Here is a 14,200-nt window from a genome sequence, read left to right as displayed (position 1 = left end):
CTACAGATTATGAAAAATCAGCAGACTTACCATACTCTCGTTAGGAAGTGATCAGTTTCCTGGGGTGTCCAGCACGTCATGCCATTCCAGTTGCCGGTTCATCAGGATTTCAGGTGTCTCCGTCTATTGGCTCCACGTTGGGCACCAATAATGTTAAGGTGAACTCTTAACCAGAGATCACTAGTTGCCTACTGCCTGGTCTAATTGGTGTGGGTCGAGTGCATGCTTGAAAAATGAGATCAGACACAGTCTGATATTCATCTTTCCTCGACAGAAGTCAGCCCATGCTCTGCTTTATTACAACTGAGCTTGCTCTGATATAACCTTGCAAAGGGGCATGTCCGGATGTGTTCATTGGTCAGTGGGTCGAACAATGTATTAGTCCATGAGCTGATTGGTAGGCGTCATTGTAGGCGGGTCTATGACATCATTGGATGGATCCATGGTGATGGTGATGGGAGGGACGTCATCTGGTGGATCCATGCTGGACGGTTTGGTCTGTAATGTCATCTGATCTTTGGGTTGGTCTTCTCTTATATGGCATCTTCTTACACCTGGACATTCCTTGCATTCCAGGCAAGGTGTGGAGAAACAGGCAATGACAGCCACCTTTATATCTGTGTCATGTATATGATCTGAAACCTGAATTATGTAAGGGAAATCGACATATTTCCCACAATGCCTTGTCAAGAGGTTAATTAAGTATTTCATGTTATGGCTCTCCTCAACACCCCTAGGGGGCTATTGCGATCAGCATTCCGATCGCTCTGCAGTATCTGCTGATCACAGCTACAAGGCTGTAAACAGCAGATACGCTCTCTTTCTCTTTTGCTGTGCCGCTGGCACAGCGAAAGTGAAAGCAATTCATGTGTAGTACAGGAGTCATCAGATGACCCTGTGCTACCATGACAACTATCGGGAGTCACGTGATCGTGTCACGTGACTTCCGCTATTGGGCGGTAAGTAAAACATTACCGCAATTGCGCTTATAATGGCGCTGTCACGTATTGACAGCGCCATATAAGGGGTTAATCAGCACGAGCAGATAACGATTCTGCTCGTGCCTAGCAGGCACACATCTCAGCTGTGAAAATCAGCTGAGATGTGCGCCGATTGCGGCATGCTGCCACCAGAGGACCGCGGGCAGTAACATTATGACATTTAGGACGTAATTTTACTGCCCTCGGTCGTTAAGGGGTTAAATGATGGTTTCTATGTAAATGGCTGTACAGAGCGAGAAGCAGGCTGACAATGAGGGTATCAGCTAACACTCTACGGACAGGAGTGCCTCAGCTGCATGGAAATACATGCAGCCGACCGCTGCTGTCAGGAGAGTGTGCGGTGCGGCCGTACTGGGTGATGCCGATACGACACTCGCACAGTGGCAGTCAAAGTTCAGTTAACAGGACCTTCAATGACATCATAGTCATGTAACCAGTCTGTAAGCCAAGGTCTGTACAATATTCATACCAGAGTGGTCACATGGCTATGACTTCATGGAATGCAGTACTGGTTACCGGGCGGCACAGCAATGATCGGATGCAGAAGCGGCTGGGAGACAAAGTCAACAGGACGCGTCGCGGGACCTGTAAGTATAATGACAATGTTTATTAACTATATTCTTTATTTTATAGCCCCCTCGCCCCATCCCATAACTGTAAAGCCCGAGTTCGGTGATCGGACGCAAGTTTGTGTTATCTCGATCCCGATCTTTACAAAACGATCGGGTGAGGCTCCCTATCCCGAACATCGGGGGGGATCTACCATCACTATCTGTAAGACCACATGCACACATTGAATAGTTGGTGATTTTTTTACTTCAGTATAAGTAACCCAAAACCAGGAGAGAAATAATCAGAAGAAAAGTATAATAGAAACACGTCACCACTTCTGCATTTTTTACTCATTCCTGGTTTTTGCTTACAAATACAGAGATGAAAAACTCACCAAATGTGTGCACATGGCCAAAAAATTTTGTCTGCACTGTTTATTCATTGAATCTGAGAAATTACCCATAACGTAGGGAATGGATTCCTTAATGTGATGAGCATGATAGCTGTCAAATCCCACCAATGAATTAGTAGCAGTGGGTTGCAATAACCCTTAGTGTGAATAGCTTTCATGCAGTGTTCTGCTGTATTCTCATCAGGTGTTATGGTGATGTGTCGCCCCTGCAGCGGATCGAACCGCTCGGATCTGGGGGTGGTGATTACTCGTGGCTCAAGGGTGTCCGGACCCGGGGGCTAGGGGCCACACTGAAATGGAAAAGGGGAGTATTTACAGGGGATTTGGTATAGTTCGTGATGCCACCCGTGGTGTACGGTAATTGGGAGTACCGCCGCTGCTGTTGAGTACCCGGGTGATGGAGTGGGGCAGCTAGATGACGTTACCCTCCATGGGTATAGGTAGGCCCCGGGACTCTGGATGGTGATGCGGGGTCAGTCGGGTACTCACTCAGCAATGAAGCAGACGCTGCTAACAGGGTAAACCAAGTTTCTGACTGTCGTTGCCTCTCGGGGGGAGATCGTCCGGGTCCTGTCCCCTGCAGCACTGCCGGTGGTCCGTAACCTGCCTCCTGGCACAAAAGTTTTAGATTGTCCATTGTGACCCGGTAGCTTGGAACTTTCCAGGCCCCGCTCCCCACTATGGCTAAGTGAAGAAGGAGCCTGCTCTCAGGAGCTCACGCTTGGGATTTCAGTGGGACGCTTGCTAGGAAAGCCCTATCCCCCTTGTTGTGCTAGTGCCCCCGATCTCTGAGCTGGGTGGGAACAGTCCAAAAAGGGCCTGTCCTCCGCAGGATAATTGCCAGGTTGCCTGAAGCTTCTCCCCGACCTAGGGTCCGTGTACCATTATGTGCCTTCGGTCCCAGACCGGTGATAGGACCAAGCTGACGGGTTCCAGGCACCTAGCCTCAATCCCATGTGTCCGACTCCTCTAGGTCCAGACCACCGTCTGCGACCTAGTTTATTTCTCCCCTGGGAGCTCCAACTCCCAGCTTCCTCAGAGCTCCTCACAGCTCGAGGTCTGCCACTGAACTGAACTTGACACCTCCCACCTCCCTGTCTGATCCCTAGGTGGGCGGCCCTATTCCTGCTTAAGCAGCCCACTGGTGTGCCTGATAGGCATGGTGCAAAGTGTATCTAGGATTTGTGAATGCTGATGGAGGCAGTACCGCAGGATGGAGACCCAGAACCATGGGAGTTTGAGTCCTGCACGGGTAGGGCAGATTGTTCAGAACCCTGTGATGACCCGAATAGTCCAGAGCATCACAGTGACTTCTGCCCCTGTTCACACTGCAGAGTCTGACACACCACCTGGTTTTTAACTTGCTCACTCAGAGGTGGGTGTTGGCCAGTGTTGTGCTCGCTAGTGATTGGTCTAGCGGGAGTTAATTCCTGCTGGTCTGTGAATTGCTGCTATGGTCACAGGTTTCTGAAGACCTATCACAGCCACCTCCGCCCTTTAAAACATGGTGGAACCTGTTCCTCCGAGTCAACTATAGCTCTAGTGATACTGGTCTTTGTGCGTTGAGATCCACCTTTTGGTGAACTGCTGAGTGTTATTTAGTATGCTGTGGAAATATCCTCATTGTTTGTCTATTTCCTCCCTGTACCTTATTTCTCCTTGAGCACGTAGTGTCTTTACCTCTGTGTGCGCTTGCAATGAATTTGTGCTTTGGATTTCCCCTATCAGTCTGTTTCTGTGGGATTCATCACTCTGGTCCTGGCCCTCCCAAGGGGTAGGGGAGAGGGGATATTAGGCCAGGGCCTGAGAAGGAATGAGGGCTACACTGGCGGTCTAGATCTCGCTACCATTATGTGTACCTCTGGAATAAGGGATAGCTTAGGGTACCTAGTCTGAGAGCCAGTCTAGGCGCCCCCATTCTTTTTCACTGTGTTACACCCTGTGACAATAGCACTTCCCATAATACCAATTTCCAAATCTTCCACACATTTTTGATGTTCAGTAAAGTGAAAGCTGAAATGTGATTGTGATACTTAAGCCTTGATTCATTAAGACTGATATTACACACTCCAGTCTTAATAAAGGAATGTTTTATAGTAGGGTGCTCTATATTCATTAAAAGAAGCATACCACTTTATGAATTCAGTGCATCTTCTTTGTAGCGGCACCTTGCTATGAATGTTACTCCAGTCAGGGTGACATTTCTGCCATAAAAACGCTACCACTTTTCATGAATTTGAATGGCAGGCATAGCCACAGCCCATCCTGCCCTGATTCCTCACTAGCTCTACCCATTTTTGAGCAGCTGTTGGAAGCTGGCATGAAAATTCCAAATTTTGTGAGCATTTTACAGCATTTTTGAGTTGTAAACACCCCAATCGGGGTCTCAATGTTTTAGGTCAAAATGTTCTTTATTTGCATTTATATGGAATTGATTTATTTTCTGTAAGTCTGTATACATTTTTGGTGTAACTAACTGTATTGATTTTTTTTTTTAAGATTTTTAAGAAATATCAGATGTGATATGTGTACTGTACATCGCGTGTGACCAAGACACCTCAACTCAACTTAGGACTCCCAGCCATCACCAGAATTACCTCTGTACTGCAGAAAGGTCAATGCCTCTTGTAACGTCTACAGACAATATGGAAGAAGAACAGGTTGCATGATAGCAGCCCATCAGCAGAGGGGGGAACCTAATTGTTCTTAGTAGGTTGCTAAATCAGCAGTTTTAGATGTTTGATATGTATAAAACGTTAATGCAATAATAGAGTACAAAATAATTTATGCTCCACTCTTACTAACTAATCATTTACACTTTACCTAAGAGGTGTATAAATCTGCTTATATTTTCGGGGTCTTGGAAAACCAGACATCTCTATATCATTGTCACAATTGCTGATTTCCTATTTTTAGTTCCTATTTTAGTACATGGAAATGTGTTTAATGTATGTGGAAATGTGTTTTAAAGATGGTCCTGAATTTATTTAAACACCTAAAATGTAAAAAAAAGTTAAATGTTACATAATTTCAAGTCTACAATCACATTTAGGTAAATTAGCTGGTCTAAAAACAAATTGCACAGTATTCTTGAAGCTTTTCATTCTAGTAGTAAGGTTACTAAGATTTAAGAGTCATTATGATTATTTCAAGATGTTTGTTAGATGTTACAAAAGAGACATTAGACTTAGTTTTTTTTCCTATAATGAGAATTTTAAAGCAGTACAATGATTTACCAACCACGTTATAATATTAAATGTAGCATATGTCTAAATGGCTGTTACGTCAAAGGATGGTAGAAAATGAGAATTCGGGTTATGGCAATATGCTAGATTCTATTGCAGAACTAGTCACTGTTCTTTGCACAATACTAAATGCTATTATCTATTGTAGAACTAGGCAAAAAAAGTCATTTATTAAATATGAAATAATTGTAAGAGTTATGTAAGGTATGTGTCAATGGTGCTTGATAGTACATTCTAACATTCACATCTCTTTATATTCCCAAATACTAAGCACTAATCACTAACACGATTCACAAAATATAACAGTTGGTAACACAGACCAGAGCATTATAAGAAAATAGTTGCGCATTTTATTTCTTTTTTTAATGGCTATAGTTAACCTCGGTAACAATATTCTTTCATTATAGCAAAAGCAAGTAAATATACATCATAGCATAAAATAACCTTCCTCAGGGAAAATCACAATCATAATAATTGTTCTAGTATTTTGTGTGCCCTTGTGATGTACAAAAGCTGACAATAATAAAAAAAATAGCATTGCTATCAATGTCTACATATATGAGTACAATTGCTGTTATTAAGAAACAACTCTTTTGGACTGGTAAAATGAACTAGTCCTGAGCAATATTCTATGTTATAGTTGTCAGTATGACACCAAACCATCTGCCAAATCACCTACACCTATTAAAAATGTGATCTTGTAGGAAGAATTAGATTTGTTTATGTATTTAGTGTACCTATGTTGTAGATATCCCTGATGAAGAATACTGTGGCCAAACATGATATGGGAGAAAATAAAGGTCTATCAAACTGCTGATTAAAATAACAGTGAAAATAAATCTTTAAAGGTATTCTGGATTTTAGATTGAAATGTATAATTGTTCAAATATCAGTAGTATTGTAGGTTAAGATTCTTAAAAACATTTGTCTTTAAAGAGGTTATTTGAGAAACCTTATAAAATAAATAAATACAATTAATAATACACTTTTAAATATCAAACATTGTTTTTGCATACCATAATTGAGGAAAACGTTATGCTTTATCTGTTGCACTCAGTAAGTACTTTAAAGATGGCAACTGCCATCCATAACAAACCATCCTAGATTTCAGAGGACACGCGGTAGGATTGGCTGCATAAAGATCATCTGCTCAAGACAGATGTCACATCAGAGCCGCATCCTGTCAGGCATCATGAACCCACATTCCTCTGTTCTATCAACCTGACAGTACACTGACTGGAGTCAACCTAAAGAAGAAAATGCATACCTTTCTATAGCTGACTGAGAATGAACATTCCTCTTAATCAGCCTGACAGTTTTAGTGCATCTCGTGTTTCATGCGGTCTGTCCTACTGCTTATCTTCTGAAATCGAGGACGTGCTGCAAAGGTTTATCAGCCAACATATTTGAAATCCTGACAGAGTACTCTAGATAGAGCATACATTTTGTTTAATAAAAGTATTTAAAAAAATGTTTATTATTTAAATATGTATTTATTTTTATTTATTTTATTCAATTTCTCTGAGAAACTTATTGAAGTAGATATGTCAACTAACATGGTTTTAGTAATTATTTGAAATAATTTTTAAATAACAAAAATGATCACCTATTCAGATAATAAGTGTCAACTTGGTTAATGGGAACCAACACTAATCAGCAGAATGGGGAATTTTTTCACCCTTTGAATGGAGTGGCAGTGGGCATGTTCGACCTGCAATCCATTGATTCCTTATGGTCCTGCCGAGTGCAGAAATCCTCTTTTTCCAGTAGTTACATAGAAAATTAATGGGCGTCCGACTTGCTGCTTCATTTTTTTAACAGGGATAAATATTTCCCCATCTATAAAAAAAAATTCAGGTCTGCAGATCCTAGTGGTTAGACGCCAACCAATAGGCAAATTATTACGTGATAACTTATTTTGAGTGAACAACACCCTTAAGCATCTGTTTTATACCTTTTTGTTAGCGATTGGGCTGAGTATTCCTTTCCATGCATGGTCTGTGTTTCATGGATGTGTGATAACAGCTTAAGAGTGGGTAGGACACAAACTGAACTGGCAACACCCAATTGTCAATTTATTGATAACTTTTAAGAAGAAATAACAAAAGGTAACACACACATCTAAGAAAATATACACTAGAATTTTTTTATTTTCAACATATAACGAATATAAGTATTTATAAAAATGGACCTGTAACAACAGCTGTCAGAGCCACTTTGAGTCTAGCACTTTAAAATGTACCAATAAGTATGTTTCTAGACATCAAGACTGACACCTTCCTTTTCCATCTTTTAGGAGCTGCCATGCTCTGTAAGCCAATTAAGTTGGAAAAGCAGCTTTACAGATCAGTATAAACTCCAGGGTGTACAAAGCTGTAATTTGGCAAAAGTCTTGCAATGCTATACCCCTGAATACTTCTGCTTTCCTATGGAGGCATATAGAATATTTTGTTAGTTTTGTAGTCTGTGGCATGTTTTATTAACATGCTACATTGTTTCAAAGACATAATAACTTGATCTTCTTTTACACAGCTCTTTTCTTGTCGATTTTTTTTTTCTCTAAAAATGGATTTTTTTTTAATAGAAAATCCTATGGAAACCATAATACCTAGATAATGATATGTTTGGGAAGTGCCAGAGACCAAAATAAAGTGTAAAAATGTTTAATAAAATAAAGCCACAGAACCATACTACCTGAAATAGTTTCAAATTTCACAAATGACTCACAGCCAACATCTGGTGGAAAAAAGCAGCAAAGGTTTAGGGAAAAAAACAGTAACATTTTGGTAATAATTCTATGTGTAAACTCAAATATGGTAATATTCTGTATGCATGAGACCTTTTAATTGCAGAAAGGAAGCAGACATATCCAGTGCCCTTAAAATGTATTCATACCCTGTGAATTTTTCTACATATTTTCATGTTACAACCACAAACTAAAAGGCAACCTAACAGGTCCCCATGCCCTCCCACCCACCAGCATTTATATGTTTATCACTAAATCCCCTGTCTAAGGATCTTTTTATACTGACTGCCACCTTTTTCATATATAAAGTAGCCCTTTGACTACTCCATGGGGCATTAGTTCCCCAGACTAGTCAGCCCTCTCCATATGTTATCACGCCCTATGTGCGTGACAACATGATTTGCAGAGAGACAGCACCATTGCCATCTCTCTGCAAATCCTGCACATGCACAACCATTTCTTCACTAACATCATTGTGCCTCTGAAGCTGGGTATACGCTTGCCAACTTCAGAAAAGCACTGCGAATGTCTGGAAGTTAAGAAGACGTTGGTTTCACTTCTAGACATGTCCAGGGTGTCAGAGGCGCAATCATTTTAGTGAAGAAATCTGTGTGCATGTGCAGGATTTGCATTGAGCTGGTGATGATGCCATCTCTACAAATCATGATAACATGGTGAGAGAGTCTACTAGTCAAAGGACTAATTTACATATTTAGAAATAACTTTATAAAGACCTTTTTCAATATGTGTCTAGGTGTCAGGCAGTATAAAGGGCTTTTTAGGCAGGGTATTTAATGCTAAATATATAAATGCTGGGATGAGACGGCATAGGGGGCCTGTCAGGTTCCCTTTAAATACTTTAAATATATTTTATTAGGATTTTATATGATATCAACACAAAGTAACAAGTATTTGTAAAGTGTAAAGGAAATGATACATGGTTTTCTAAATATTTAAACATTTAAATCTGAAAATTGCAATGTGCATTTGTATACAGAACATGTAGTATGATACCCCTAAATGAATGCTAAGTGATCTGTTGCTTACAGAAGTCCCCTAATTAGTATATTGAGTCCAACTGTGTGTAATTTCTTCTCAGTGTAACTAAAGCTGTTTTGTGAAGGTCTCAGTGGCTTGTTTTAGAACATTAGGGATCAAACAGCGTAATGAAAACCAAGACAAAACACCAGACAGGGCAAAGATAAAGTTGTTGAGAAGAGTAAAGCAGAGTTAGGTTATGAAGAAAACCCAAGCGCTGAACATCTCCTGAAGCACTGTTAAATTCATCATCTGAAAATGGAAGGAGTATGGCAAACCTTACCAAGACATGGCCATCCACCTAAAATGACATCCCAGCCAAGGAGAGGAATAAGTAGAGAAGTAGCCAAGAGGCCCATGGTCACTCTGGAAGAGCTGCAGAGATCTACAGCTCAGGTGGGAGAATCTGTCCACAGGCCAACTATTATAGACGTATACGCCACAAATCTGGACTTTATGGAAGAGTTGCAAGAAGAAAGCCATTTTTGAAATCAAGTCATAAGAAATCATGTTTGCAGTTTGCAAATAGCCATGTGGGGGATAAAGCTGGCATTTTGAAGAAGGTGCCCTGGTCCAGTGAGACTAAAGTAGAATTTATGGGGCTAAATGCAAAATTCTATGTATGGCAGAAATCTAACAATTAAATTATCATTCCCACTGTCAAACATGGTGGTTGCAGCATCATGTTTGTGGGGATGTTTTCTTCCTGCAGAGACAGGGAAGTTGGTCAGAGTTGATGGGAAGATGGATGGAGATAAATATAGTGCAATCCTGGGAGGAAAAAGTGACAGAGGCTGCAAAGACTTGAAACTGTGGCATAGGTTCCCCTTCCAGCATAACAACAACCCTAAACATACTGCAAGAGCTACAATGGAATGGTTTAGATCAAAGCATATTCACGTGTTTAAATGGCACAGTCACATTCCAGACCTAGATCCCATTGAGAATTTATTGCAAGACTTGAACATTTCTACTAACCAGCCTCACTGAGCTACAGCTATTTTGCAGAATGGGCAACAGTTTCGGCCACTAGATTTGCAAAGCTGGTAGAGACATACCCCAAAAAACTTGCAGCAGTAATTGAAGTTAAAGGTTGTCCTACAAAGTATTGACTTTGGAGGGATTGAATAGAAATCCACGTCACAATTTTCATATTGATATTATTTAAAAATTTAGAAAAACATGTATCATTTCTATTATACTTCACAAATACTAGCTACTTAGTGTTGGTATCTCATATAAAATCCCAATAAAATACATTTAAGTTTTTGAGTGAAAAGTGAAAAAATGTGGAAAATTTCATAGGGTATGAACATTTTTAAAGGCTTTGTTCATATTTATTTTAGTGTGAACTAAACATCAGTATATAAATTGCTTGTCCATTTTATTTTAGTATCACTTGCTGATTTATAATTGGTTTGGTCAGAGCTTTCTCACCTAATATTAATATAATTAATATGTGTAATAATATTAGTATGTCAGCTATGAAATGTTCAGTTACAATATAATCATTTCTGGAAAATATGGATACTATTTTTAAGAAAAAAGTTTTTCTGCATAAAATTAGTTTACTTTAATTTTGCTGCATATGTCACTATAACATCATTTTAATTCACAACATTTTATTGGCAAATTATGCAATATAAACTATGTTTGGGATATATAGTACACCTAAAAATTTGTAATGAATTCATGTGTTGTGTATATATTATTATCGTAATGTCTACAGCTTTTTTTTTGCCGCTCATTTATTAACTCATTAAATGTATGCATTGTGTTTCATATGAAGTCTATTTGGGATTTGCATTTCAAAATGCAGAGTGGAACAAAGATGTTAATATTAATAGACTGTACATCTTTATTCATTGTAAATTATTTCTGTTATTTTTTTTTACTTTTTATAGCTTTGTTTAACTTTAAAAAAAAAGATTTTTTGTTTGCCAAAGATTGTAAATATTTATTTATTGTTTATGTGGACAAAGCTTACCAAGAACGTCATTTAGCCAAATGCAGTCTTTTATATTTTCCACAGATTCATATTGGGAAATAAACTATAAAAAGCGGTTTTAAGAAAACTTTTCTGTAGTAGTAAAGTTATTTCTGTTTGACGAACATACTCATTTTCATTAAGACATATTCCATATGAAGTATAAATTAAAATATTTATTGCTGGATATGTACAGTTTGAGCTTGTAGACCGGTGCACAAACCCTACATTTAGAATCCATCTACACTGGCAAACAATACATGCAACTAATCAGCTTCTCTTCAAGAAGATGGGATAAAGGCAATATTTTCTGATTTCTGTAAAGAAGTCTTTATAGAAGTTTTCTTCATGGCAACTGACACAGTAGCATCCGTATTCCCTAATATATGGAACAAACTTTTCAGTTGGTACAACTCCCTGAAAATTAAAATCCTACAAAAATAGCCAAAACCTCAATTTTGCTCTGAGTGACAGCTGTAGTATCCACTGAGAACATGGATACAGCCATTTAAAGAGCTGAGGGAAGGGGATTTGGAGTTCCAGTGCGGAGTGCCAAATTATTGCACACAAAGAGGCCGTTTGTAGGTACATGCACATACAGTTGAAATCAGAAGTTTACATACACTATCTATAAAGACACATATGGATGTTTTTCTCACTCTGACATGAAATCAGAATAAATCTTTCCCATTATAGGTAAGTTAGAAACCAAAATTATTTATATTGCCAAATGCCATAAAAATGAGGAAGAGAGAGTGAATATTTAAGACATTTTTATTACTTTCTGCAAAGTCAAAAGTTTACATACATTTCATTAGCATTTGATACCATTTCCCTTATACGGTATGTCTTGGGTCAAACATTTTGGATATCCTTCAACAAGCTGACAGAACTGGTGTAACTGAGCCATGTTTGTAGGTAACCTTGCTCGCACCCGCCTTTTCAGCTTTGCCCATAAATTTTCAATAGGATTGAGAGCAGGGCTTTATGATGGCCACTTCAAAACATTGACTTTGTTATCCTTAAGCCACTTTGTAACCAGTTGGCAGTATGCGTTGGGTCATTGTCCATTTGGAAGACTTATTTCTACCCAAGCTTTAAGTTCCTGGCTGATGTCTCGAGATTTTGCTTCAGTATTGCCACATAATCTTCTTTCCTCATGATGTCATCTACTTTGTGAAATGTACCAGTCCCTCCTGCAGCAAAACAACCCCACAAGATAATGTTGCGACCCCCGTGTTTTACAGTTGGGATGGAGTTTTTAGGCTTCAAAGCTTCTCCCTTTTTCATCTAAACGTAATGGCTGTCATTATGGCCAAACAGTTCAATTTAGTTTTGTCAGACCACATGACAAGAAAGCCATGGAACCCATAGGGTGTAGGGGCGACATGACAGCCCGGAGGGTAGGGAGTTGATGGGGTTAAACAGTGTTGGTTCGTTTAGGAATGAGGAAAAGAAGGTGATTGGTTAGGGGGTGGAGTGTGGTGGAAGGAAAGGAGGGAGCTTCATGGTGTATATAATAGGAGGTGGGAGTCAATTACCTCCTCTTGCACTTCCTGGATGACAGCTTGGACGGGCTGGGGAACCTCCATCATGACATCCAGCCTGATGGATCCGGACATCGCAGATCTGCAGCTTGGACGGGCTGGGGAACCTCCATCATGATGTCCTGAGGAATCCTCGGATCTGGTCAGCATGGCGGTGCAGGGCGCCCAGGCAGTGCAGTCCTACACCCAGGCTGCCTGGGTGTCTCCTCGGCACCTTCCCCTCCCCCCCTCTTTGCTGCAGTGCTGGCAGTTTCAGGACTCGCCGGGGTCTTTTGAAGAAGGTGGGGGTGAGGAGGACAACGTGAGAGCCCCCACTCCCGTGGGGACCCTCCGCAGCTGGGCGGGCGGTGGAAGCTTGCTGCGCCCGCTCTGGCTGTCGGGAGGAATCTCCTGCAGGGCCGCGACGGGCGAAAAGGGGGCGTGTCCAGCCCGGGGGCCTACTTCCGGTGTGAGGCCTCAGGCTCGATTTTTTGAGCGATGCGGCCGCTCCCAGCCGGGAGCGCGCCCAGCGGCGGTGGATGGACAACACCCCCCCCTCCCTCCGCGGGGGGGCCGGAGGACGGCTGCCTGCAGGGTCACCTCACCTGTGTGGCTGGATTATCGGGACCGGAGGACTGGGCGCAGCAGACGGCGGCGAGGAGGAGACAGGAGGCGCCTGCAGGGTCACCTCACCTGTGTGGCTGGATTATTGGGACCGGAGGACTGGGCGCAGTAGGCGGCGGCGAGGAGGAGACAGGAGGCGCCTGCATGGTCACCTCACCTGTGTGGCTGGATCATCGGGACTGAAGGACTGGGCGCAGCAGGTGGCGACGAGGAGGAGACAGGAGGCCTGCTGTCAATCCTGGAGCAGGCATTGAGACAAGGGTGCAGCTCTCATCAGTAGCGGCTTCCTCCAGGAGGGGAGCGCCCAGCATTGTGGAAGCGACAATCGACCCAAACAGGGCATGTGGACATGGTGCTCCTGGCGTCAGGGGGCGAACCCGGCGGGCATTCGGTGCCTGCAGCTTGAGGGACTGTCCCGGGATCAGCGACGGACGACTGGCGAAAAGGACGGTGACGGCTGATCTGAGGGCGTCCTCTGGAGGCAGCCTGGCGCGGTAATCAATTTAAGTTTCAGCCTTTTTGTAGTGGTGGGGGGACAGTCGCTGTAGTGGAGTAGTGTCTGGAGATATGGGTAGCAGCTGGGGGGGTTTGGAGCATGTGGTTAGTTCATAGGTCGGTTGGTGCCGTGGTCCCCGGGGGGTGTGGGTTCATGTTCTGGAGGCCAGGGGCAGAGTTACGGACGGGGTGGTCTCATGGCAGCGGGGCCGTGAGGGTGCAGGTGGCGTCAGGTCCGGTGGTTACAGTTGCAGGTTGGGGATGGCGAGGTTCGGCGTTTACCACAGTTTAGGTCTTGTGAGACTTGGTTAAGGGGGCTGATGATTGCGGCACATGTGAGCGGGTGAGACGGCGCAGTTATTGAAGGTTTGCTGGGGTGTTTCATTATTAATCTTCTGATGCATGGTGGTTCTTATTGGATGAATTATGGTGGGTAAGGTAAAGGGGCGATGGGTTCCGCGGTACGGTGTGTGCGAGGAGTTTTCAGGGGCTTTTTGTGAGTGATGTGTAAGTGCGGGGCCCCGGTATGGCGCGAGGGTTGCTGTGGATAAGGGAATAAAGGAGAGCGGAAATG

At 42.1% G+C, this 14,200-nt stretch overlaps 1 protein-coding gene across 1 annotated transcript in view; it reads left to right on the top strand.

The window, feature by feature from the left end:
• The window catches only part of THBS2 (thrombospondin 2), a 227,897-nt gene extending 216,828 nt beyond the window's left edge, over positions 1-11,069 (top strand). The window contains exon 22 of the mRNA XM_075339620.1: positions 4,465-11,069. Coding sequence (XP_075195735.1) covers positions 4,465-4,472 — 8 coding nt within the window. The 3' untranslated portion in view covers positions 4,473-11,069. The remainder of the gene's footprint in view (positions 1-4,464) is intronic.
• The last annotated feature ends 3,131 nt before the right edge of the window (positions 11,070-14,200 follow it).

Source organism: Anomaloglossus baeobatrachus, chromosome 3 (genome assembly GCF_048569485.1).
Source record: "Anomaloglossus baeobatrachus isolate aAnoBae1 chromosome 3, aAnoBae1.hap1, whole genome shotgun sequence".
In the NCBI taxonomy this organism is placed as follows: Eukaryota; Metazoa; Chordata; class Amphibia; order Anura; family Aromobatidae; genus Anomaloglossus; species Anomaloglossus baeobatrachus.
This window is presented reverse-complemented; position numbering and strand designations above follow the sequence as displayed.